We start from the raw sequence: 25,966 nt of genomic DNA on the forward strand, positions 1-25,966 counted from the left end.
ATCATTTGTAGTGGATCCTGTAGCTTGTTCTCTACTCGTCTCAGAGGAAACCAGGTTGCTTAAAGGAACATCCTGGGATGGACAGGGAACACATTTTGGCCTCCAGCACCTTCAAACACCATTAATTCCTCTTTCTGTCAACAAATATCCACCAAACACATGGTTTGTACCCAAAATTGGACTGGGTCTAAGAATAGATAATAGGGACAACCTCATCCTTCAACTAGCCAGTGCTTAAGCACCTGCAATGCTCCTCCATTGACTTCCTGACCAATGTTCACTCTATTGGGTAAAAATTTATTTCTGCATCCCCTCTACTTGGTGGAAATTAGGTACGTAATCCAGGCCCTCACAGAGCTCTCAGTCTAGAGCACTCTCCAAAGCTGATTGGATTAAATTTGAAGGCCTCAGGTGTGTAGGCAGTACTTTTCATGGTGAACAGTGAAATCAACCTCTCTGTCAATGTAGATATTAGCATCCTGATTGCTGATTAACACCTGTTGCCAATCTTCCTCTTTTTGCTTGAGGAAGATTGGCCCTGAGCTAACATCCACGCCAATCTTCCCGTATTTTGTGTGTGGGTCTCTGCCACAGCATGGCTTGATGAGTGGTGTAGGCCCATGCCTGGGATCCAAACCCACTGACCTGGGCCACTGAAGCAGAGCACACCAAACTTAACCACTATGCCACTGGGCTGGCCCCAACAAAATTATTTTGATATATTGGAAGAGGATCCAGAAAGTTTGGTTATACTCTAAAATAGTAGTAACATTGCTAAGTTTGGAATTGTGGGTGATTTCTTTTCTTCTTTGTTTTTAGATTTTGCTCACTATTTTCTTTATCTGCATTTTATAAATATTCTTTAAAATATATAGCTCTTTTTTTAAAAAAAAATTATTTTTTAAATTGTATGTGAGGGTAAATTAAAATTTGCTAATAAATATTTATGGATACCTGCTTAAAATAAAATGCTTTTATTATAAGTCACAAAAGAAAGCTCTAGAGCTGTGTTTCTCTAATAATACTAACAACATTAGCAGTAACATTTATTGAGTGGCAAGTATGGGTCAGGCACTGTGTTAAGAGTTTTATATACATAAGAATTTAGAAATGTTAGTAATTATTGATATCAGTATGATTTTACAACTGTTACCTTTTTTATCAGGGGGCCCTGCCTCAAATTTTATTGGCCACCTACACAGTGTCCTCCTCAGTGTTCCTCCACTTACTGGGTCCACCTCTTCATTAATGTGACCCTCCATTCTCCAAGTGGGAAAGTCCTATTTCATGGGGTTATAAAACCCAAATGCAACATGCTATGTAAAGAAAACTTTCAAAAGATCAGCTGCCATTATTTTACAATGAAATCAATTAAATACTGCAGTGGATTACATGCTCAGAGTTTCATTCATTCATTAAACAAAGATCCAATCGGGACTTCAGGGGAAAATTGTGTGGCCAAGTTGGTTTTTCGTCTGTTTCGTTTTGTTTAACTCATTCTCTGAATAGGCTAAATGCTCTTTTTCAAGTAGGACTTTTTAAATATTCAGCAAGGCACTCAGAGTTGAAATGTAATAAATCAGTTGCCACAATATGGTGAAAAATTCATAATTGCTGAACACTATTATGTACGCCACACAAACTAAGTGATAGGAAATGCTGATAATGGTTATTTTCTTCTCTCAAGCATGTTCTTATTGTTTCAATCCACGTTGAAAAGATAGCATGGCTATTTCAATAATAAGTCTTACGTGTTGCTTCACTATAATTTAAAATGAAGTTTTTAAAACCATTCTTCCTATATTATGATAGCTCCTTCAGCTTTCTCTTGGTTAGGATTAGCCTTGTATACCATGTTCCATCCTCTCACTGGTGATCTCTCGGTGTCATTACCTTTTAGATGTGTAATTAGCACATAAACCAGTCTGCATCTGATTTTTAAATGCCAGGTTTACACCTTTGATATTTATTGTGATTACTAATATTTTTTGATCCACTTTTATATTATTTTGTGCCTCCTATTGCCTGCTTTTTTACTGACTTTTTTTTTTCTTTTCTGCCTTATATTGGATTCATCTCTCCATGACTCCCCTTTCTCTCTCTCCTTTGGAAGTCATCATTCCAGTTCCATTCTTCTATTGGTTACCTTGAGCATTTTAAATAAAAGCATGCTTGAATTTTAAGACTCTACAGTTCATATCCTCTTCCCAAGCAATACAAAAAACTTAGAATGCTTTTAGTTTGATGGCATGAATTCTGCACTGTGTTTGAATATTAAGCTCTTCTACTCATAAAATAAAATTTTAAAAGGAGAGATATCTTCAGCATCTTTTGCCTATTTTTAAGGTCATAAATTGGTGGGTGAAATTAACTTACTATGATGAATGTAATTTAAACTTTAAGTGATCTGACAGTTTTCTACAACAAACATTTTGATACACATAATTCCCAGTAACAAACATTCTTAGGCTCAATGTTAAAAGCCACAATCCTTGGAACCATCAAAACAGAACTTTCAATATTTCAGGAGTACCCTTTGTTCTTTTTACTAAACCTAGAGAGAAATTCGGCTTTTTGATGATGAGAAGCAGAATAAATATACATATAATCTAAATGTTATGATAAATGGCACGTAAATATTTGCTAATGTTCTATTTCGCATTTTGCCTCAAAAATGTACTGTGTCAAAAGTATCCCATTTTTTCAAAGTTCTTGTTAAGCTACTAACCAGGACTACAACTTTGGTTATACATTTTACAGTGAATTAGGACTATATAGCTTATAATTCTTCACACTAACCACCTTTCTTCCATTTTATATGTTATTATTGTCCAGTACTTTATTTTCATATTGTTTTTATGCCCTCAAGGCTTTATGATTTTTTTTACAATTAATTCTTTCCTTAAATTATTACCATATTTATAAATATTTTTGTTTAGTATTCCTCCTAACACCTCACTCCTTCCTTGTGGTTTTAATTTCCTGAAATTCATATTCTATTAGCATTTACTGGAATGATATGCATTAGATACTTAGTTTCATTGAAGAATGTAGAGAAAATACCAGATCAAAACTTGACGAGTGGTAGTATCTTAAAGCTTAGGAACCATGTGAAATCAAAACCCTTTCAATGAATTATTTTGCATTTGGTCACTTTAAAATTTATTGGTCTATCTCACTGTTTTAAAGAATCTTTTACCCAGGCATGATTTTGTAGCATCATGCATTGGTCACTTGAAAAATAATGATTCATGGAGCTGAGCAGGTCTTTCCAATGTTAACATATTTCAGGATGTAACATTTTTTAAAATCACATTTGTAAGTAACACCCCCAATCTCATCAGAAAATTCTCACTGTGGGGATGCTGTTATGTCAGAGTGGCAGATTCAAGTTTTTCCAAATTCCAATTCATACTTGAAAAGTTTAATTTTATTATTGGCAACAAATACTGTGCCATTTTCCATGAGGTGACAGGCTCACTTTGTTTATTTATAATACAACATCTGCCAAATGCCCAAGTTTGAATAACCATAGTTTGTCTGTCAGTCATTCTTTCAGGTTAAAAAAGTGGTGTTCCATTAAAACAAATGTTGTTCTTTCAAGTTAACAATTTAAAAAAAACATGCCGTTTCCTGAGTTGGGAACGAGCTTGGCTTGTTTAAGAAGCTGAACAAAGTTCACTATGGCCAGACTAGAGTGGACAATGGGGGATGGAGGGAGCGATGGAGGGATGAGTGGATGGGTGGATGGGTGGATGGGTAGATGGATGGATGGATGAATGGATGGATGGAGAAAGAAGAAGAGAAAGATTATTCAGGGCACTATTGACAGACGATAAACGTTAGGATTTTCTTCCAGAGGTAAAGGAAATCATGGAAGGATTTTTACCGCGGTGGGTTGGCAAAGTCAGAATTACATTTTTAAAAGATTGCTTGGATGCCCTAGAGACAGAGGAAAGGGCAAAAGCTGAAGAAGAGAACAATCCAGAGGAGACTTGTGTCCCGAGGGAGATGGTGTGGTGTAGACCAAAAGGTTGCCACAGACACAAGAAGGAGTAATGGGTTCCAGCTCCTTGTTGGAGGGAGGTGGCCTGAGACAGTAAGGAGATCATATTGAAATGTGCATTTACTTTTCCCAGATCATAAAGAAAGCATGCAGTCCCATTCTCCTCAGAGATGTCAGTCTCCAGGCAGCTCCAGCTCTCAGGAAAATTTGCTATACTATAAAAACACAAGCTGGAGAAAAACATTCCCCGCAAGGTCTGATGAAAAGGTAAACCAAACACATCTCTGCAACTTCTTTCTAGATGAACTTGACATCTAAATAGAGCTTTATTGAACAACGGCTAAAAGATCATCACAATTGGCTTTAATTTTTTTCCCCTTCTGGTTACATACCATTATATATTACATATTTAATTTTTTTTTTAAAGATTTTATTTTTTCCTTTTTCTCCCCAAAGCCCCCCGGTACATAGTTGTATATTCTTCGTTGTGTGTCCATTTTTAGTTGTGGCATGTGGGACGCTGCCTCAGCGTGGTTTGATGAGCAGTGTCATGTCCGCGCCCAGGATTCGAACCAACGAAACACTGGGCCGCCTGCAGCGGAGCGCGCGAACTTAACCGCTCGGCCACGGGGCCAGCCCCTACATATTTAATATTTTAAAAAGCATTTTGCTATATAACATTTTATATTGCTCTTTCACCGGAGTTTTAACTCGCATATTTCCAGATTCTCAGTGTGTTTTTTTTAATTAATCCAAAAAATGGTGTTTTATATTTTAGGCTGTTCAATAATCTTTAGAATTAACAGGGATTTGCATACTGCAATTCTTTTTCCGACAGAAGATCCACATATCATATACTCACTTCATTTGAACAGTCCAACACCTTTTACTGAGTACTTATCACATGCCAGACAACATGCTGAGGTTAGGGTCCCGCCCTAGAGGAGACGTACAGAGGGAGGGATGCAAATGGATAACAGATGTATTCTTGTTAGTCCTTCATCTGTTTCCTGGGCTCAGGAAAAAAACAAGACAGACAAAGTTTCAAATCTCAGTTCCACCGCAAGTGACGTCAGGCATGTGGCATAAAGATGCTCACAATCTCTACCTGTGTTTCCCTCCCCTGCTATGTTTATGATGAGTAGGGCCACATAGGCTTCACAAACAATATACATCCCACCTCAATAAGCTTCACAGTGCAGATGCAGAAAGCATTGATAGATAGAAAGCGTATTATCCATTCCGAGTTTGGCGCCGGGGGGCCTTTCTCAATCGGTGGGGAGAAATTTCTGATTACTTTCAATGACAGGCAAACTCTGTCATGCCAATTTCATAATTCCTAAGCTGCAGTTACTTTTTCTGTGTCTATCTCCAGATCCAGGGATAAAATTTTTGTACTGCATATCTACAATAAATCAATTTGTGACTTGGCACTGGTGGAACAAATGTAAATTTTAATTAATTAATTAATAATTAGTACTTCCCTTTGACACTAAGATATTCATCATTTAACCTTTACTGCAGGATGTCCAGCACAACGAATGGTACATTGGAGAGTACAGTCGCCAGGCAGTAGAAGAGGTATTAATGAAGGAGAACCAGGTAATGCCTTCTACAGAGCCCATCTCATTGCTTCTATAGCCATCCTATGGTTTCCTGACCGTAGGCACGGGACGCAACAAGCAGTGTGCTTTGATGCAATAGTTCCTGCATTGCCCTGTATTTCTCAATGCTGGGAGGTTGTAATTGGAAGGGGGATTTCAAACAGAGTTTTAGATTTGAGACTTGGTTGGGTCGTCTATCTGCTGTGTAACTTTCTCAAGTCCCTCTATATCTTTAAGTGTAGTTTTCTTTATTTGTTAATTGAAAATAATAAAATCAACCCTAAGGAGCTGGTATTTTGGAAATCAAATATGAAAGCTGGGTTATAAATGGAGGTCACGTGGAAGGTGCTCTCCTTCTGCTTTCTTCAAGTTTCGTCTCCTTACTAATGGTCTGCCCAAGGTGGAGTTGGGTCTCTATGCCTCACTTCTTCAGGAAAGGAGCAGAGACCATAAATGCTGTAACAGTTAGGCTATGATAGGTTATACTATAGTAACAAACAACCCCAAGATCTCAGTTGCTTAGTATAACAAAACTTTATTTCTTGCTTGCACTTCATGTCCAAGGTAGGCTTGGGTAGGGAGACCCAGACTGCTGGAGGCTCCATGTCAATGTGTGTTGACACCAGTCACACACTGGCTCTTAACACTTCACTTCTGCTCACATTTCATTGGCCAGACCTAACTTCAAAGGGGGTGAGGAAGTACAAACATACCATGTGACCAAAAGGAGAGAAGACCTGGAGTATTTGCGATCGGATCAAATGACTGCTATAACTATGATCACAAATAGGGAATAGATATTAAGCAACTACTCTATGTGCAGAGAACTATCCTAGATTGTTTAGAAGTGATAGAAGGTTTCTCAAGGTCAATGCAACATCAAAACCTATCCTCAACTAAACACTAAATGGTCATGGTTGAATGAGGAAATACAAAACGAGTAAGTTAGTTAATTAGTGGATGGGTGAGTAATGACAGGTATCTAATAAAATTTTAATAAAATCTAGCTCTCAGAATTGATGTTATAAAATTAAATGAGATAAATTATATGTAAGTTGCTATAGTAAACAGAACAATGACCCCACACACATGGTGTCCACATCCTAATCTCCAGAGCCTGTGACCGTGTCACCTTACCTGGAAAAAGGAACTTTGCAGGTGTAATTAAGTTAAGAATCTTGAGATGGGGAGATTATCCCGGATTATCTGGGTGGGTTGAATATAATCACAAGGGTCCTTATAAGAGGGAGGCAGGAATGTCAGAGTCAGAGATGGGGGGCCATGAGTCAGAAGCTGGAAAAGGCAAGGAAACGGATTTTCCTCTAGAACCTCCAGAAGGAACCCAGCCCTGCCGACACCGTGATTTTAGTCCAGTAAGACCCATATCAGAATTCGACCTCCAGAACTGTAAGAGAATCCATTTGTGGGGGTTTTTTGGGTTTTCTTGTTTTTGTTTTTTTAAAGTTTCAGTGCATGGTTGTGTATCCCAGTTGTTAGTTTAGTTCTCTATGAGAGCTGCTGCCACAGTGTGACAACTGACAAACGGGTGGTGTGGCTCTACAACCAAGAAACTACCCTGGGCTGCAGCAGTGAGAGCACCAAAACTTAACCACTAGACCACCAGGGCTGGCTCAACACATTTGTGTTTTAATCCACTGAATTCATGGTAATTTGTTATAGCAGCAGTAGGAAATTAACACAGTTGCAAACCAAGTGTCTTGAACGTATAGGTAGAAATAGAAGGATCTCATTTTCCAGATGAGGAAACTGAGGCTAAGTCAGATTCTGGGTCACAAGGTGGAGAAAGTGGCAGAACCTGTATTCCAGATCAGTGCTCTTTTCACAAAATCACGGCTGCCTTTAGTAGCCATGAAAGCTCTTTACATTCTAGATGGGGACCCACGTGTGGTTAGGTGGTGCCCTGCCTCCAGGACCCTCCTTCCCCTCTCCCTGGGGAATCCCACATGCTAATCTCTGCTGGGTAGAATGGTGGAGCAGTGTGCTGGACTTGTGGAGGCTCAGCTCCAACCTGCGTTCCTCTTCTTGGCTAATAGTACCAAATGGGCCATCATACCCTCTGAGCCTATTTCTCAACCGAAAAACTGCTCTTAGAAGGCCTGCTTCTAGATGCCGATGTGTGCGTGGTGCTAGAAGAGCAATGTATAGGTCACGTAATGTCCTTCCAGCAACGTTTGGGCGCTCAGTCAATGCTCCCTCCGCCGACCCCTTCTGTGTGCCTGTTTCTGCCTCCTCCAGAAAAAAACATTGAGAAAACAGAGTCTCAGTTGAATAACTTCATATTTTCCTATTCTGTTTGTCTCAGTTAGCATCACCAAAATGTGTTTCCCATTTATAAAGGATAATTTAATTTAAATCACAGGATTGCCCAGATTTATTGTGACAAACTCATCGCAGAGTTTAAAATGATAAATCCCAAAATTGGTCACGTATCTTGGCCTCATCTCCCTCTCTATCTTTGGCAATGTTCTGTGCTTGAGTCTTAAGGCTTCAATTGCAGCTGAATATTTTAGGCAGAACAAATTCCAGAAAATCTCTCTATCCCATTTTATGTATTTGGGGGCTGGTATATTTAAAGAGCAAGAATTTGGGCTTGACTTTTAGGTATTCCATTGACTAGCTGTGACGCTTCGGGGGATTCACTTAAGCTCTTAGATCCTAATTCCCTTACCTGCAAAATGGGGATAAAACACCTCCTCAAATTTTATGTAAATATCAAACAAAATAATGTGTGTAAAGTGCTTGGCATCCTGAGGGCAATTCTCAATAAGCCTCAATCATCATAACATCTCCATAGTTTTATAGTATTATTTATAGCTTTAATGTATTTATAACATTATTATATAGTATTATAACCATTATTATCTATAATATCTATGTGTTAGTTATAACATGTATTATATAATAATATAGAATATAATTATATATTAAAATATAGGTATTAAATATAGTCTCTATATAACTATTATAAATATGAATTATTATATATATCCATCTTTATAATGAATAGATAGTAAGTGCTGCACACATCTACTTAGGTCTATTCTTTACAGATCTTACTATCTATTCTTTGTGGATCATTTATAACCATCTATACAATAATCCATGCAAGCACAGTGACAGATTTTTCAGTATTTTTCATCATAAATGAGATGATGTCAGCACAAAACTAGCGCTTGTAGGTGTGTTTATGTTCAGGAGGACTGCTCCATTTCTTAGCCTTTTATGACCAGACCTTCATCCTGAGCTATTCCCCAGGGTGTGCCTGATTATTTCTTTTTTTAAATTTTTTATGTATTTTTTATTGAGGAAACATTGTGCAAATTTCAGGTGTACACCAGTATATTTCGCCTTCTGTATAGACCACGTCATGCTCACCACCAAACGTCTAGTTGCCATGCATCACAGTACACGTGCTCCTTTACCCCTTTGGCCCTCCCCCACTTCCCCGGGGAACCACCTGTCTGTCCTCTGTATCTATGTGTGTGTTTGGTTGCTGTTCCCTGTTGTTTCTGCTTCCATGCAGTTTGGCTATTCAGACCACTTCACATTGTTGAGCTTCTTTTGGATAGCCTCCCTCTCCTCCCTTGGCTTCTGTCACACCGAAGCTTCTGGGTTTCCTTCTGTCTCTCAGACGTCTGCTTAAATTCCTTTTCTGTCTCCTCTTCCTTGCCCTGCACTTGCCTCTACCTCAACCCAGGCCAAATTTTCTCCTCCCTCAGAGTCTCTCCACTCATTTTAATATCAATGACTGTGAAGCCCCGCATCTTTTTTGGGGACCGTAGTCCTATATTGACATCTCCCCACACAAAGACCCAATTTATATGCTAAAAGCCTCTCCTGCTCAAAGCCTGTGATGGCTCTCACTTTTCCTGGAATAATACCTGAGCATCAGGCAGAACAAGATATATGTCAACATTGGCAGATGAAGGGAAGCACACCCAGCAAGGGGGAGGGAGTTACTCCAGGCAGAGGGGGTGGCGTGTGTGAAAGCTGGGAGCCCAAAAACAAGACGGCACCTTTGGGAAATGGTGGCTTGACTGGAGGCAGGATGCAGAGGCCAGAGACTGCAGGAGCGATGAGAGATAAAACCACAAGACAGGTTGCTGCATTTACCCATGAACGTCATGCAAATGATGTAGGCATGATGCTGAGTAGAGGATGTTGAAAGACTTGGAAGATGGGGTGTCATGATCTGATTGGTAGACTTCTCAGAACATAACAAGAATCCTCATACATACTGACACTCCTTAAATACTTACTGAATTAAATTGAATAAAGAACTGGTTTCCCAAAAATTAGAGCCATTTGGGAATCTCACACAGGCACGCATCGCTGTTGCCAACATTGTGAGGGTGGGACGCTGGCTTTCCTGAGAAGATAATCCTCCTTCCTTTTGCTTCAGGATGGTACTTTCTTGGTCCGAGACTGTTCCACGAAATCCAGGGCAGAGCCCTACGTCTTGGCGGTGTTTTATGGGAACAAAGTCTACAATGTGAAAATCCGCTTCCTGGAGAGGAATCGGCAGTTTGCGCTGGGGACAGGACTCAGAGGAGAGGAGGTGGGCATAACTTCACGGTTTCCCTTTTCCAGGCCAAAGACAACAAGTGAGGGGAGAGTTTGGGGGATGCTAGCCCAGTCATCTCCACATCCCCGTAACTGCAGGACAGGAGAAAAGAGCGCCGCCCTGGAGGTGGAGAATGTCATCTAGTCCTGCCAGGCCTGTCCACAAGCATCCCCACACACGTCTCACACTTCAGCTCGCGGGGCCAGCGGTCTATCCTGACCATTCCATGCACCCTCTGTCCTGCTTTGCCCACTAGAGAAAACTCATTCTGCAAGACGCATCTAAATTCAGCCTCCCAGGAGGCCTCCACCGAACCCCACTTTAATGCCACATTCCTTACCTGCCCCGGCGCTTAACTCGCACTGCACGCATTTCTGACAGCCTCTGTGAGCATGAGGAATCGGTAGGTTGGTGTCCCCAAGTTGAATGTGAGCTCAATCACAGCATTCAGTGCTATGCTGAGCATGCCCACCTTCAGTACAGATCTGCTGATAGTCAGCTGGGTAAAGGAATGCATCAGTTAAAGCATTCATTAATAACTGTATGAATAAAGCAGAGAGAAAGGAGATTGATTTTCACTGCATGTGTTGTGCTAGGCCTGGTCTGTCTGCACTATCTCATTTTCATCCTCAGCAACTCTTTGACATAGCGATTGTTCTTATCTTAGATATAGGGAAACTGAGGCTCAGAAAATGAAGTAAATGGCTAGAGACACACAGGGAGTGAGAGGGCAGGGAGAGGCTGCTCTTTCAACTCTTCTAGGAAGGAAAGAAGAGAGGAAGGAAGGAAGGGAGGGAGGGAGAGTGGAAGAGAGGGATGGAGAAAGGAAGAAAGGAAGGAAGGAAGGAAAGAGAAGGGAAGAGAAGGGAAGGGAAGAGTAAGGTTCAAGTTCCGACTCACCATTTATTTACCAAGGATGTGAGCTCAGGCCAGTCACTTAACTTCTCTGGGCTTTAGTTTCTTCAAATGTAAATGTTCTTTTCAAGTCTAGACTTCTATAACTCAATGATTCTCATTTAGCATCTCCAGACCTCAATTTTATCTGTTGGTATATATTATGGGCCGAATTGTATCCCCCACCAAATTCGTATGTTGAAGCCCTAACCCCCAGAACCTCAGAATGGGACTGTTTTTGGAGAGAAGGTCTTTAAGAGTCAATTAAGCTAAAATGAGATCAGTAAGTGGCCCCTAAGGACTGGTGTCCTTATAAAAAGAGATTAGGACACAGAAACACACAGATGTGAAGTCACAGCAAAAAGACAGCCATCTACCAGCCAAGAGGAGAGGGCTCTTCTAGAAGAAACCAACCCTGCCGACACCATGATCTTGTACTTCCAGCCTCAAGAACTGTGAGAGAATAAATTTCTGTTGTTTAAGCTCCCTGCACCCCTTCTGTGGTACTTTGCTACAGAGGCCCAAGAAAACTAATATGATATGAAACTAGAATCTTCACACAAATATCTATTGTTCTTCAATAGATATCAAAATAAGGCATACTGCCAGGGCTGCCAAAATGCTCCAGGAAGGCACGTATGTGAAAATCCTATCAGCAGCTGTGTGAAGATTCCAGCTTAAACCCAGGGCCTGATCCAGAGCCCTTTTCTCAGAATCACACGTGGCTGGAGAGGTGTGCTCTGCACTGGCCGGGCTCCCGAGGGGTCAGTCCACCGGCCTTTGCTACAGCCTGGAAAAGTTTGGGCATAAAGGAGAGCATGAGTGGATATCTAGATTAATACCTAAATCTGCTAAATAGAGCCACATTAAGAAAGTGTTACGGCCAAACTCAAGAGAGAGCAGCCCATTTTTGCTTGTGTAATGAGGATTAGTGAGTTAATGAATGGAAAACAGTCAGAACCCTGCCTGGGAGAATCGAGTCCACAGTAAATGTTAGTTATTCTATTTTCATTATTATGACTGAATCATAATAACTAGGATATAGTTCCCCTCAACCAGATACCTCTTGTTAATGGACTTTCCAGCTCAATTTCCCTTTATCGTACTATACCTGCTTCCGACTTATAGAATTTCTCATTTAAAAAAAAAAGGTTTATACAACTTTCAAGTTCTTGGAATTAAGGATTCCTTTTCCTTAGAGACTACAGAAAATGGAAATCATGTGGCCTAACATGTGCGGGGCCTTCTGTGAGATGCTGTTTAATTTGCTCTCGCATTTGTCCTCGCAAAAACTCAGGGAAGGACGCCTTATTAAACTCCTTTTACCAGTGAGGAAACTGAGACCTAAAGAGGTTACAGCTTTTTTTCCCCAACCATGCCATACTCTGGTCTGCTAAGAAAAGAGGAAGCAGTGTCTCTGTGATAACATCCTAATAGCATTTAATCAGATCATCACAGGTTCACTGACTGCCTCGGCAGGTAAATGGTCATCTATGACAGACAGCCCAGAGATTAGACTCTCAGCTTCCAGGTGAGTGGCTCTAATTATCATCGCTGAGGACCCCTTAGGGATTCCAGTGCCTACTTTAAGAAGACCCTTTTGTGTTCCAAAATTTTCTCCTCCCATGCATCCCAGGCAAGAGTTTCCTTTTCATATTATTTATTCACACTCACAAACACGTACTACGCACAGACACTATTCTGTGCCGTCAATGGTTATTAACTAACTTGAACAATTTTATCCCCATAGCAACCCTGTGAGGTAGGTGCTGCCAATATCTTCATCTAATCAATGGTGAAACTAAGGCACAGAAATGTTAAGTAACTGGCCCATGGTCACAACTACCGTATGGTAAAGCTGGGGTTCAAGGTGGCCTGCAAATCTGTTAACATCCTCATACAGTCTCAGATAAAATCATGACCAAACACAAAACAGTCCCCAGCCGGCTTGAAAACAGTGCAAAGTGCTGGCTGAAGAATCGGTAACACTTACAGGGAGCTTACTGTGTGCCAGGCACGGGGTGACAAATGCCTGCACTGTGCTGGAGGCAACGCTCCATTCTGGGTACACAGAGTGGAGTACAGGAGAGGCCCAGCCAACGAGGGGGTCCCCCGGTAATCTGTGCCTGTCTGCGTGGAGAGAGGCAGGGAGAGACTGGAAATATGGAGCCAGCCGTAGAGTACCAGCCCTGGCCAGCCAGAGGCACCTGCCACAAATTTCCTCAGCGCTCCACCTGCAGCACGCCTCAACGCTGCACCCGAGGTTTAGACATCACGTTTGTCAACATCTCTGTGACAGCTCGTAGAGGGGAGCAATTTCAGCCATCAGACTTTCCCGGGTCCTACAAATGTGTGTGATAAGCTGCTGAAAATTATGACGGATGTTTACTTGAAAAATTAAACTTTAAGGAGTAGGAGACAGAGACAATGAACCCATGGGTTTATTTCTCACTTCTTCTGTCTGCTTCTCTCTCCTCCCTCTCTCTTTTTCTCTCTTTCCTTCTTTCACCCCTATGAGCATACCCAAACAGAGTTATTTACCTTTCTGGCAGTGAAACATTGCCCACAATTGGTATATAGGGCTAACAAAAAGGTTTAAACAAATTTTAAAATCTAACATTAGGATGACATTTTCTGTCCTCCTGAAAAAAAAATCGTTTAATACAAAAATAAGAGCTTAATTATAATCTTTTTTACAAGGCTCTTTAGGGTAATATATGGGTTGTGAGCCTATTGCTAGAAGTCAATAATAAGAAATGACAGTATGATTTATTGTTCCTGTTTCGCTTGCTTCCTATGACTTGCTAAAATTACAATTTTATACAAAATGTCACCCTTGTAGATTACCAAAACAATTAACATTGAATTCATTATTTTGGGACCATCCTCAAGAAAACAGGAATAAGAATGTGAAGCAAGCATTTTTCCTCTGAAGATTAACACCAGGAAAGATGATTTCCTTTGGGTAATGTGGGTTAACCAATTTTGTGGAAGAGTTCTGCATGAAAAGTTTTTTCCATAAATCACTTTTTGTTGTGTCAAGTAGGAAGAAAGAGCAAGAAAACTCTGTCCTTAGTTTATAACTGGAAATGACGTATAAAAATTTCCTTTCTTCCTAAAAGCTTACAATGATAGTCTATAAACTTCTCTGGTGACCTCATTGCTCTTTCATCATATTCTTGGCAAACCTAGAAGGAAAAAGGTCCTAATAATGCCTGACATTTATTGAGCACTCACTGTGTACTGAATTCTCTTCTAAATGCTGGATATGCATCAACTCAACTAATGGCCCTCAGAGGTGGGTCCTAATATTACCATCGCTGAGACAGAGAGTGTAAGAAACTTGCCCAAGGTCACACAGCTAGTGGTTGGGAGAGCCCTGTTTGGAACTCAGGCACTTGATCTCCACAGGCCCTTAACTTATGACTTCAGTAGCAGAAAAATTACTTTCCCAGTGACAACAGGGAAGCCACCTTACCATAGCATCAGGTAGCAACCAATAGTCATTATATACCTGTTAGGGGCGGACAGATAGCTTATCTCATTGAAAACTCTGCCACAGACCCAGTCAAAGGCTCAGGGGGCAAGTGGCCTACAGATTTACTTAGGACGCTTTCAGTGAGAAAAGCAAAAGCCAACTCAAATGAGCTCAGGTGGGAAGGGGGGAGGTTTGTTGACTCAGTCACCAGGAAAGACAGGAAGGGAGCAGACCCAAGACTGGTCCGTGTTAGGAGACCCATGACTCCACGTCTCTTTCTCCAAGATTTTTCCCCCATGTGATGCTTACTTGCTTCACAGGTGGCAGGAAGGAGGCCAGGCCATGGCAGGTGCAGTTTTCTAGCGTTTCAACTGAGCGCTCCCCTGAGGAAAAATTAGTTCCCTCCGAGAAGCCATAGGCAGCCTCCAAGGGAAGCCCCCGGGTGGCCTGGTGAGGTTCTCGAGCCCAAAGGTGATTACTTTCACAGCACATTATCCCTACACGAAATTATGTATTTGTATAAGAAATTATTTTCTGCCTGCCCCCACCAGAAGGTAATCTCCGTGAGGACAGGGACCTTGACAGTCTCCTTCCCTGTTGGGTGTCCCTAAGGCCTGTGAATCCTTCTGTGCTAGGCCGCACTGGGCAGAGGCAGGAGCATTCAACACAAAAGCAGAATCAGAGTCCCCCCTCCCCCCACCGGGACTCCCTTCCTCCAGGCTGTGTCATCTCTACCCTGGTCTGTTGGAGCACCGGGGTCAAAAGCCGTAGGCAAAGTTGCATATAGGAAAAAACAGACTCGAATCCAGAAAAACCAGCCTCCATTCCTGGTCCTGGTCCTCCAGCCACGTGACCTCTGAGCAAGTCAGCCCAGTCCGTGTCTCCGAGCTAGAGTTTCCTTAGCCCTTCAGGGAAGGTCATTCTACCCGCCCCGCTCACTTCCCAGGGTTCCTGAGGAGGATCAACATTCTCTCAAGGCGTAGAAGTCAGGTTGTGCAAGCTCTTCCTATTTATCTCCCTATATCCACTTTCAAGAACTCATCCAAGCTCAGCCAATCAGAATGACCGTCTATGCCCACGTGTTCTCAACAGCTGTCTTTGTGCACCGTCTTCCTCTGCTTTAAATATCATTAAGCCCTCCTTGTCCACTTACCTAGAATCACCCAGAATGTATAGCCCATTTCAGGGCTATTATCTTTGACAAAGCATTTGCTGATTCTCCTAAACTTGAAATAATCTCACTTTCCATTAAATCGCCAGAGCACTTTATCCGTACATCTCTAGAAACATAAAAGTGTAATGGTCTGCTGTCACCTCCTTATTTCACAAGAAGCCCAGGGAAGGAAGCTTAAGTTGGCTAAGAATGACCCGCAGCCCTGTGGTCGTCACCGTTCTTTCTGCTTATGCCGGAATTCGTTACAAGAGGGGTTTACAGGAGGGAGAGTTCACTGCAGGCCTTTCCCACCAATTTACTGAGTGAGGGTCAGGCCTTGACGTCCACATTTTGGGTTGTCACAGTTGGTGTCAAGGTAAGGGAGGGCCACAGATGCTCCAGGTTGACTGCTATGTAATTAACTCAGCTGAATTGCTTACCATAGGAACATGTGGTCACAACAGAGTGCACCTGGACCAGCCTGACCCGGTTCTGGTGAACATTCCACCGGTGGGAAGCTTAGAGAGCTGCCAGAGGGTTCACTTTTGGTCTTCCCAAGTCCCTGTGTTCTCCCATGTTACCTTATAGGTTTTTTTGGTTTTTTTTTTTTGAGGAAGATTAGCCCTGAGCTAACATCTGCTGCCAGTCCTCCTCTTTTTGCTGAGGAAGAGTGGCCCTGAGCTAACATCCATGCCCATCTTCCTCTACTTTATATGTGGGATGCCTACCACAGCATGGCTTGACAAGCAGTGCCATGTCTGCACCCGGGATCTGAACTGGTGAACCCCAGGCTGCCGAAGCAGAACGTGTGCACTTAACCGCTGTGCCACTGACCAGCCCCTATCTTATCATTCTTATCACTCATCCTTCTAGAGTTTGTTTGCCACATCCCTTTTTTTAAAAAATCACTTTCTGACACATCTTTATAATCCAAAAAATTTTATTTTATTCTATTTGTTTTTAAAGATTGGCACCTGAGCTAACATCTGTTGCAATCTTTTTCTTTTTTCTTCTCCCCAAAGCCCCCCAGTACATAGTTGTATGTTCTGGTTGTAGGTCCTTCTAGTTCTGCTGTGTGGGACACCACCTCAGCATGGCTTGATGAGTTGTGCTAGGTCCGCACCCAGGATTTGAACTGGCAAAACCCTGGGCCACCAAAGTGGAGCGTGGGAACTTAACCAGTCAGCCACCGGGCGGGCCTCCAAAGAATTTAAATAAGTTAACTTCTTCTCTAAGTAAAACAAAGCATCTTAGGCTACACTTTTAACCTACAGACACAAAAGATAGATATCTAAATTTTCATGAACTTTCTTTTCTGTGTTTCAGAAGTTTGATTCGGTGGAAGACATCATTGAACACTACAAGCATTTTCCTATTATATTAATTGATGGGAAAGATAAAACTGGGGTCCACAGGGAACAGTGCTACCTGACTCGGCCACTCCCTCTCAACAGACTCTTCTCACCTTGGTAGCCTGGCCTGTGTTTATCTTCAGTTCAGTGCATCCAACGCCTCTATCGTTTTTCATTTATTTCAAAAGATTATTTTCTGTGGCTTTAAGGGATTTCTTCTTTGGCTTCACAGAAAAGAAAAACATTCTATAATGGAAATTAGAAAATCAATCACGAGTTTAAAAGCTCAAACCACAGAAGAGATATTTATAAGATGCAAAAATTAAAACTAACTTTTAAAAAGTATCTTCTAAAGAAAAAACTATAAACATGGTCATTACGTTCATGTTACTGACCAGCAACAGAGGTTACAAGAAGCTATTGCTTAAATGTCTGCAGTTAGCACACAAGAAGCCTAGGTGAGATTCCCAAATCTACGCTCTTTAAAGAACCCAGCACTGCCTTTTCTTTATTTCAGGACTGTTTGGACTTGTGAATTTCCATCGTCTACGTGATTCCTTATGCTAAGGATGTTGGTGAATGTTAGCTCTATTTGTCATCCTGGAAACTTAATTATAGGAAAGGGATATGCTGTGGAAAACAAGAACACTTGTAAATATCACTTTAAAGACAGAAATCAGAAATGCTTTGACTATGGTGTGAAACGGCCAATGGACCAGTCTCTAGCAGACTGTTTAGAGCTGCTGTAAAAAAAAGTGGAATTAGCAGATTCATAATAGGAAGTAAGCTTAAGTCTGAGCGAAAGTACAATGTTTTTTTTTAAATTCTACCTGTGGACTTCCATTCAAAGGAAGAGAAGAATGTTCCTCTAATTAGTGTTAATATCTGGCAGGAACATTGCACATGTCACAATATTGTCCCCTCTCAAGGCTACGAGGATCTCATTTTATTCCTATTTTACAATACAGATGAGGAAACTGAGGCTCAAAGAGATTACTGATCTTAATCTAAGAAGAGAGCCCAGATTTTTATCTGCTTTGCCTGGCTCCATTCAAGCACATCTTCCCAACTACATTCCCTGTGGGATTTTATAATCAAACTGAAAAGCTAAATTAAAGAGAAAGAGAGAAAGAAACAATTTGAAAATACAGATTTACCCACATTGAAATAGATAAATAAATAAACTCTTATAGTGGGGTAAACTTAAAAAAAAAAGAATTCTGTTTGAAATTAATGTATATAATGACTTCAAATGTTACCAAAGCCTAGATGTGAAATTTACGGAGTATTTATGTAATTGTAGATTTAATGCAGCAGTAAAATCAACAGAATAGGAAGGTAAGAGATATCAATGAAAACAATACCAACGATGCCCAGTGTTTCTCTAAAAAAGCAGACAATGAGCACTCTGATTGGAGCTCTTGGCATCTACCAACCAGCCCACCAACTGCCCAGGTTCTCTCCTTTCACAAGGGCAATGTGAAGTAATGCCTCTAAGTTAGACCAGGAGATTTGATGCAGAAGCTGCTTGTAAAGCTGGAACTCTTGATCGCCAGCTGAGCCTGTCTTAGAGTGCAGCTGCACAGAATAACATACGAACCACACACAAGAGTATTTGGATTGGAGCTTGGCTACCGAGGAGCAGACTGCTCAGAGCTGAAGGTACTGTGGTTGCTGGTCACTCTCAACCGGACTTCAGCAAAACCAGGCCAGTGTGGAAACAGACTCTGCAGAGAGGCCATAGGCACGTGTGCAGGAAGAATCTGACCTTCATCCTCAAAAGCTATTGGGAGATTACAGATCATTCTGATTTGCTTATTCCCTGGGGCTGTGCTACTCAATGCTATGTTCTCAAGAAATGTTCCTGAGTCTCCTCAAGCATTGCTGTTGTTAAAGTAAATGAGCATTAGGTGTTAGTTAGCATCTGATGAGGTCTATGTTTCCAAAAATATGTTATCACCTCTTGTTCACAAATGCATGATATGATGCTAAGAGGAAAAAGAAGTAGAAATCGACCATCTTATAATAAAACGCCCACAACATTTATACATATGAAAATCTCTGGAAAGAAATAAAAAATTCAAAATATTGACAGGGATTGCTTTAGATGATTGGGATTTGAGAGACCATGTTAGTTACGTCTTCTGGAACTCAGATGCCAAGACAGGAGTTAGAAGTGCAAACATTTATTGGAGGCAACGCCTGAGAAAGATAAAGGGGAGAAGGAACAGGAGTAGACAGGGAGAGCCTTCAGGCTGGGACGTAGGGCTGACGCCTATAAGAGGAAAGAGGGAAGAAGGGAGGAATGAGTAGGAAAAGCACCAGTCTGAGAAGCAGTTCTGCGAGAGTCTTGGCCAGCCCATTGGTAATATCCAGAGCAAAGACTGCCCATAGAGGAGAGAGTACCATAGTGGGCAGAAGTGGCCAGGTCTTAGTACATCACCATGCTAAGCCATTACCGGAGACTGCCCAGGAAAAACACAGCCTTCAAATGCCATGGGAGATCTAGAAGGCGCTGCAGCTGAGGCTGTCAGGTGATTTATTGATCAGCAGGTTCTTCTTTCAAGGGAGATGCAAATGGCCCACCTCCATGCCTGCCATAGTGACGTTCTGGTTTTCAGTGTTGATTACAATAAGGACATTTTGCTTGTAATAGACTACTAAAGAATAAGGATGTATAAATTTTAATTGTACTTGATTCTTACAACAGTTCTGTAAAGAAGGCATGGAAGGTATTCTTAAATCATTTTATAATTGAGGAAACTATGTTTTCTTGGCAAAAATCTTACAGTGACATAGTCGTGGCTGAAAACAAGCTCTTCACACACAACTCTCCTATTCAGGGTCTAGCTGCTTATTGGCTCTGAAATTGAAAGCTCAATGATTTGGCCTTGGCATGCCCAAATTCCAGAGGGTTTTAATCCCTCTTAAGTATTATTTCATTTTTAGTTCGAAAGTGTCACTTGATACCCAGCCTCAGTAAAGCAGTGGAATTTTAGCTTTATCTGATTATAGCATCTATACATTCCAGATATTTCTTTTTGACTAAGTAATTCCCATTCTGGGTCAGTTTATGTCTTCTTCCTCTCTAGTAATACCTGATGCACTTATTTGTGCACTGCATATGAATTCGCTGCTAGGCGCTCTTGTAAATGTTGGAATTATAGTGAATTTAGTGGGAGAAACAGACAACAGGTATATAATAAGATAATCTAAGTTGGTTTCCCATTACTTTGTTGTGTTTCCATTTTAATACTTATCACTGAGTGCTTGTGAGTGAGGCCAACATTAGATATTTTGATGAAGCTTATCTGAGATGGCTTTAAAAAGTTTTGAACCAAAAAATTTTAAATTTTTCCAAATTTATTCAATGGAAAATTCTCCTTCTTGGCTATATGGCAGGGGTGGGGGTGTTGTGTTTGAGTAGCCACATCATAGCTGAAATTGAATATTCTGTTCTAATTACTATAGAAGAATCCAAATTTTCCCCATTGTCAAATTTAGCCCATTGCCGTGTGTGTACACATACACACATTTTTTATAGGATGATCCATATTGTATATGATTAGCATTATATTTGTTATCTATTTTTTTATCCTGAGTAACATTTGTTCTAGCTAAGCATATTTACATTTTTTTGAACACTCATGATTTACACCTGTGCTAACCTAAATGAAAGCAAATATGTAATTAAATGCCATATTATCTCTGTAACTGAGTATTAAATAAAGAAACTTAAAATATAGTTAAATTTTGTTTGTTTCATGCCCTACTATCCCTAAAGCCCTTTTGAAATCATATTCAGGGTAAATTTACGATAAAATTTCTAGATCAATTTTTGACATATGAGCACTAGCCTATGCTAGGTTTGAGGGATAAAGATGAAAAAGACACAATTCCTGTGATTGAAGGCTAAAAGCCTGGCAGGCAAAGTACACATGTAATTAAAATCACGCAATTCAGAAACATAGATTCGGTAATTCTCTCCCTCGTCCCACCGTTGTATTGGCAGACAGAAATGGATGCACTGGGGAGGGGACAGTCAGGGAAGGCTGCCCAGGGGAGATGTTCAAGCAGAATTGAAGGAAGCCTCTAGAATGCAAGCTTTAGAATTACAGACACTTCGTCCGTCTATTTTTGAGCATTCTTATCTTTAGGGCACTATTCTAGGCCATTCTAGTCACTAGGGAAGCAGCAATTTACCTACCACGTGGGTAAGTGAACACAATAGAGGCGGCATCCACGGGGAAAGGACAATGCTTTAGTAAGTGTCCTGGGGAGATTGGCTCACCATATGGGAGAAAAATGCAATTATGTCTCTACTTCAAGTCATATTTAAAAACAAATTCTCCATGGAGCAAATAGCTAAAAGTGAAAAGCAAACTTTAAATTGAGTCTTGCATTTTCTTCTAATAATTCTTTTGTCTGTGGGATAGGGAAACAGTTCTTAAAAAAAATGAAAACATAAATCATAAAGGGAAAGATTGATAGGTTCATTACACTAAAACTTAAAATGTTTGCAAAAGTTAGACAAAGTCAAAAGGGCTTTAAACAGCCTAATATAAGAATGAGCTAAGGATATAAATAAGCAAAAAATGAAAAAAACAAAAGCCAACTCTTTGCCTTGTGAGTTAAGATGTCCAGGCTTGCTATCATAACTGGACAGTGGTGGAATTGACACAAGGATGCCAACAGACACTGTCATGGAATGGACCTGTCTTTAAGGACAAATGACATGAAGCCTAATGGAGCAGACCAGGAGATGGAAGTATGGCTTCTCTGGTCCCCAACCCCACAGTGCTGGACAACAGACCCACATCGAGGGAGATTTGAGCCAGAATGCTTAAAGAGAGGCCAGGAGAGTGGGCAACCTCCATGGGAATGGCAAGTGAGCTCCCTGTCTGCCCACTAGATGAAAGGAAAAGGGACAAATGGATCCTAAACCCTTCCTCTGTGCTTACTGAGAGACTTGCTGAAACAAAAAGCAATCACCCAGGAGCCTCCCCAGCATGCTCAGGCTTCATGCTTATCTGACGTCTACAAAGCTACGTCTACAACCATAGCCAAGAAATGCCAATTAAATAACAATTGTATAGCACTTTTCACCCATCAGCGTGGTCAAAATTAAAGATTCAGATAGTATCAAAAGCTGGTGAGGATGCAAAGAAATAAAAATTCTCAATTGCTAGTTGAAACATTGCAGGGTAGGTACCTGACAATTAGCATTTTCGTTGTAATGTAAGTGCCTGACTTTGAGCTTTTGATTGCAGAGGCATCCATTTCAAAGACATCCTCTTGAGTAAACACGTTGCCAGCTACACAACTAGACGAAGAGCCAGGCCGCCCCACCCAGGAAGTTCGGCTCTGGTGACCTAGTTAACTGACCTCCTGAGTGACCCCGGTTTTCCCTTCCTGTGCTTTAATTCCCATTCTTGTTGTAAATTCACCAACAGCAAACCAGCAAATTCCTAGGCACCCCACCCTTGACCTCAGTAAAGGCAGATCCCCAGGCCCCCACACTCACTCTCTCTCTTTTCTTTCAACCTTCCTGTGTGGCCTTGGACTTGTGAATAATAAGCCTTGTTTCTTTCAAAGTTCCCTGATGGTTGTTGCTGAGGTGTGTCTTACTACCATAATAAGAACCACAAGGGCCAGTCCAGCCTCAACACTGGCTCCAGTCATGGAAATGTATGTGGGAGCTTGCACAAGTGCGGGCCCAGGTGAGTCCCCACAACCATTCCTAGCCAATACCATCACTATCAACAGGCTGAGACTGACAAAAGCAAACATGATTCAGAACAGCACTTTGGAAAGCAATTTCACAGTATTTAGTAAAATTCTGAATGTACACTCTCACTGCAGTAAGACTTCCAATGAAAACATGGCTAAATATGAACTTATCTTTGATCCCGTTGGAAACTCCACTACATTGACAATAAAGGAATTGAAAAGGCAAGAACATAAGATAAAGGGAATGGAAGAAAATACGGCAGAAGAGAGATGCCCACAAAATTTTGGATGAGGGAAATTAAATGGACAAAGAGTAACTGAGTAAATAGAGAAAGCTAAAATGTAAGCCTGCTAGGAGAAAATTCAACAGGAAACAAGTGGTTCCCATTACAAAAATCTGGAAAGGCTCAGAAATTGGAGTCACAAGTTACCCTTAAGGACTGGGTGAAAAGAAGACTCATGGATGGTCACTATAAGAATCAGTTATAACCAGCATCCCTCCCGTAGGAATCACAGGCTACTATCCCTTCCTTACCCAGGTGGTCATCAGAGAACACATCTCCAGAAAATATTTAGAATTAAGCATATAAGGTACTGCTGAAAATGAGAAGTATGTGCTATGCCAAAAATTAGGGTTTAACTGAAAATTTCATTCTAAATTTATAGAACTCCAATGCCTCTTAAACACTTGGTTCCCAGGAGGAGCAGACAGAATCATCACCCGAAACTGACAGAAGAGAGTAATTCTGCTACAAATACTGACATGTGCTGGTTCCCAACAAAAGAGCAGATCCCCACTCTATCACTCTACAGTGAAGCCCCACCCATGCACACACAGGTTCCAGCTAGTATTTTTGTGCCTCATTCTTAAATATGAACAGTCAAGATCTTAGAGAAGAGCTTCTAAAATGAAAGGCGTTAAACGAAACCTATAAACCAGAAAAAGAAAAAACACAAGAGAGAGATACGATGTGGAATGGAGAAGAAAATTACAAAGAGAAATATAGTTAATCTGATAAGAGAGATAAGACATTGAATCCATGAAATATGAATAGAATGGTAATTAGATAAATAAGTATTCAGAAGTAAAATTGAAAGCACTAAAAGGAAAAAAGACAAAACCACAATGATAGTTGGAAATTTTAATACACATCTCTCAGAAATTGATAGAGTAAACAAGCAAAAATGAATAAAGCTATAGAAAATTTTAACACCATCGACCAACTAGACCTAATTGTCACTTATAGACTACTTCACAAAACAAATATAGAATATACATCTTTTTCTATTCCACACAGAACATTCACTAAGAAGGACCATCTTCTGCGACCTAAAACAAGTTTCAATAAATTTTAAAGGACTGCAAAAATATAAGTTGTATTCTCTTAGCCAAAAAAAGGAGAATTAAAATAGAAATGAATAACAATAAGATACCTAGAAAAATCTCCAACTATATAGAAATTAAGCAACACATTGCTAAACTACTCATGATCAAAGAAGGAAACACAAGAAAAATCTAAAAATTTTTCAAAATCAATGACAATGAAACACAAAATACCAAAATTGGAGGATATAGCTATCTTTCAAATATAATGATTTAATATAAGCATTTATACCTTAAAAGCCTTAAATGCTTATATTAGAAAAGAAAGATCCATAATCAAGTACCTGTTTCCACTTTAAGCTATAAAGAAAGCATAAATTAAGCCCAAAGTAAGTAGAAAGAAATAATAAAAAGCAGAAATCAAGGAAACAAACAAACAAAAAAAAAACAAAGAAAAGCAACAAAGACAAAAGTTGGTTTTTTTTAAAGATTAAGAAAATTAATAAACAGCTAAAGTAATCAAAAACATAAGCAAAAGAAAACACAAATTACTAATAAGGAATAAAAGAAGGGACAACACAACAGATCCCACAGACATTGAAAGGACATTAAAGGGATATCAGAAGCACCTTTATTCCAGTGAAGTTGAAAAATTCAACTCCACAGATACAAGACTAACACAAGAAGAAATAGAAAATCTGAATAACACTTCACATTAAAAGAAATTAGAAACTTTCCCACAAAGAAAGCTCTCAACTATGATGGATCCTCTCAAACATTTTAAGAAGTAATAATAGTAAACTTATAAACTTTTTCAGAAAATAGAAAAGAGGGAACACTTTCCAACTCTTGTCATAAGACTGGTATAAACCCAATCATAAGTAAATAAAGAAACAAGTAAACCTAACACAGACAATACAAAGAAAGAAAATTATAGATTAATATGCTTCACAAGCATAGATACACAAATCCTTAACAAAATATTAGCAAATCAGTTGGGAAAAAAGATGCTGACCTAAGTAACTTGAGAACTGAGTGCAGACTGCAAGACTAAAGACAAAAAGAACTACAGATTGGCACCATACTCCAGCTGGTAAAGTTATTTCTCATGCACGTAACTGTATACAGGCATCCTGCATACATGCAAACTGGAATAGAACAAATAAGTAAATGAATGGCAGATGGTGGGAGCTAGGCTTCTCCCTGTTAGAGTGGGAGATTGATAAAGTCAGAATGAGCCATGTAACACCGCCTTAGAGCTGGAGACATCAGTAGGAATTCATGTTTTGCTTAATATAGATACATATGGATAAATATAGAAAAAATTACAGATATATGTGTGTATACATGTTACTATACACACACACAGTTGCAAGCTCTGCTCACTGAGAGGGCCTAGAGGCAATGACACCCCAGTCGCAACTAGCACACCCAGTGCCCAGATCTTGATTTCTAATATTCTCCAATAAAGAGAACCAGAGCTCCCAGGAGAAATGGCTGATTGTCAGGCTGGGACAGGGAACATATATGATGAGCCTGTAGCATCTTGTAGTGCCAGAAAGGAAGGAAGTGCTCAAAAACAACTGCACAATGATGGGGGTATATCAAAGGGACATAGGAGCCAAGTGAAAGAGTTCCCAATGTGACAGTTTGAGCAACAAAACAAATAACATAGCATTAGATTACAATCAAATCTATAAAATAAATATCCATGAGTCCACATTGATATAAATAGATGATGAACAATAGACAAATGTCACACACAGAAGCATTCCAAGTAATTTATGTAGATACTCCACCCTCAGGGAGGTGGACGATAACTCTCCACTTTTTAAGAGTA

At 40.4% G+C, this 25,966-nt stretch overlaps 1 protein-coding gene and 1 long non-coding RNA gene across 4 annotated transcripts in view; one reads left to right on the top strand and one right to left on the bottom strand.

The window, feature by feature from the left end:
* CLNK (cytokine dependent hematopoietic cell linker) overlaps nucleotides 1-20,817 on the top strand; it is a 154,540-nt gene extending 133,723 nt beyond the window's left edge. For all 3 annotated transcript variants that reach the window (XM_001499285.6, XM_070262704.1, XM_070262703.1), the window contains 4 exons: nucleotides 4,140-4,273; nucleotides 5,531-5,608; nucleotides 10,034-10,189; nucleotides 17,047-20,817. In XM_001499285.6, the coding sequence (XP_001499335.3) occupies nucleotides 4,140-4,273; nucleotides 5,531-5,608; nucleotides 10,034-10,189; nucleotides 17,047-17,193 (515 nt within the window). In that variant the 3' untranslated portion in view covers nucleotides 17,194-20,817. The remainder of the gene's footprint in view (nucleotides 1-4,139; nucleotides 4,274-5,530; nucleotides 5,609-10,033; nucleotides 10,190-17,046) is intronic.
* Nucleotides 1-25,966, bottom strand: part of LOC138923521 (uncharacterized) — a 61,952-nt gene that overhangs the window by 15,878 nt on the left and 20,108 nt on the right. The gene's annotated exons all lie outside the window — the stretch shown is intronic.

This window comes from Equus caballus, chromosome 3, assembly GCF_041296265.1.
Source record: "Equus caballus isolate H_3958 breed thoroughbred chromosome 3, TB-T2T, whole genome shotgun sequence".
Classification (NCBI taxonomy): Eukaryota; Metazoa; Chordata; class Mammalia; order Perissodactyla; family Equidae; genus Equus; species Equus caballus.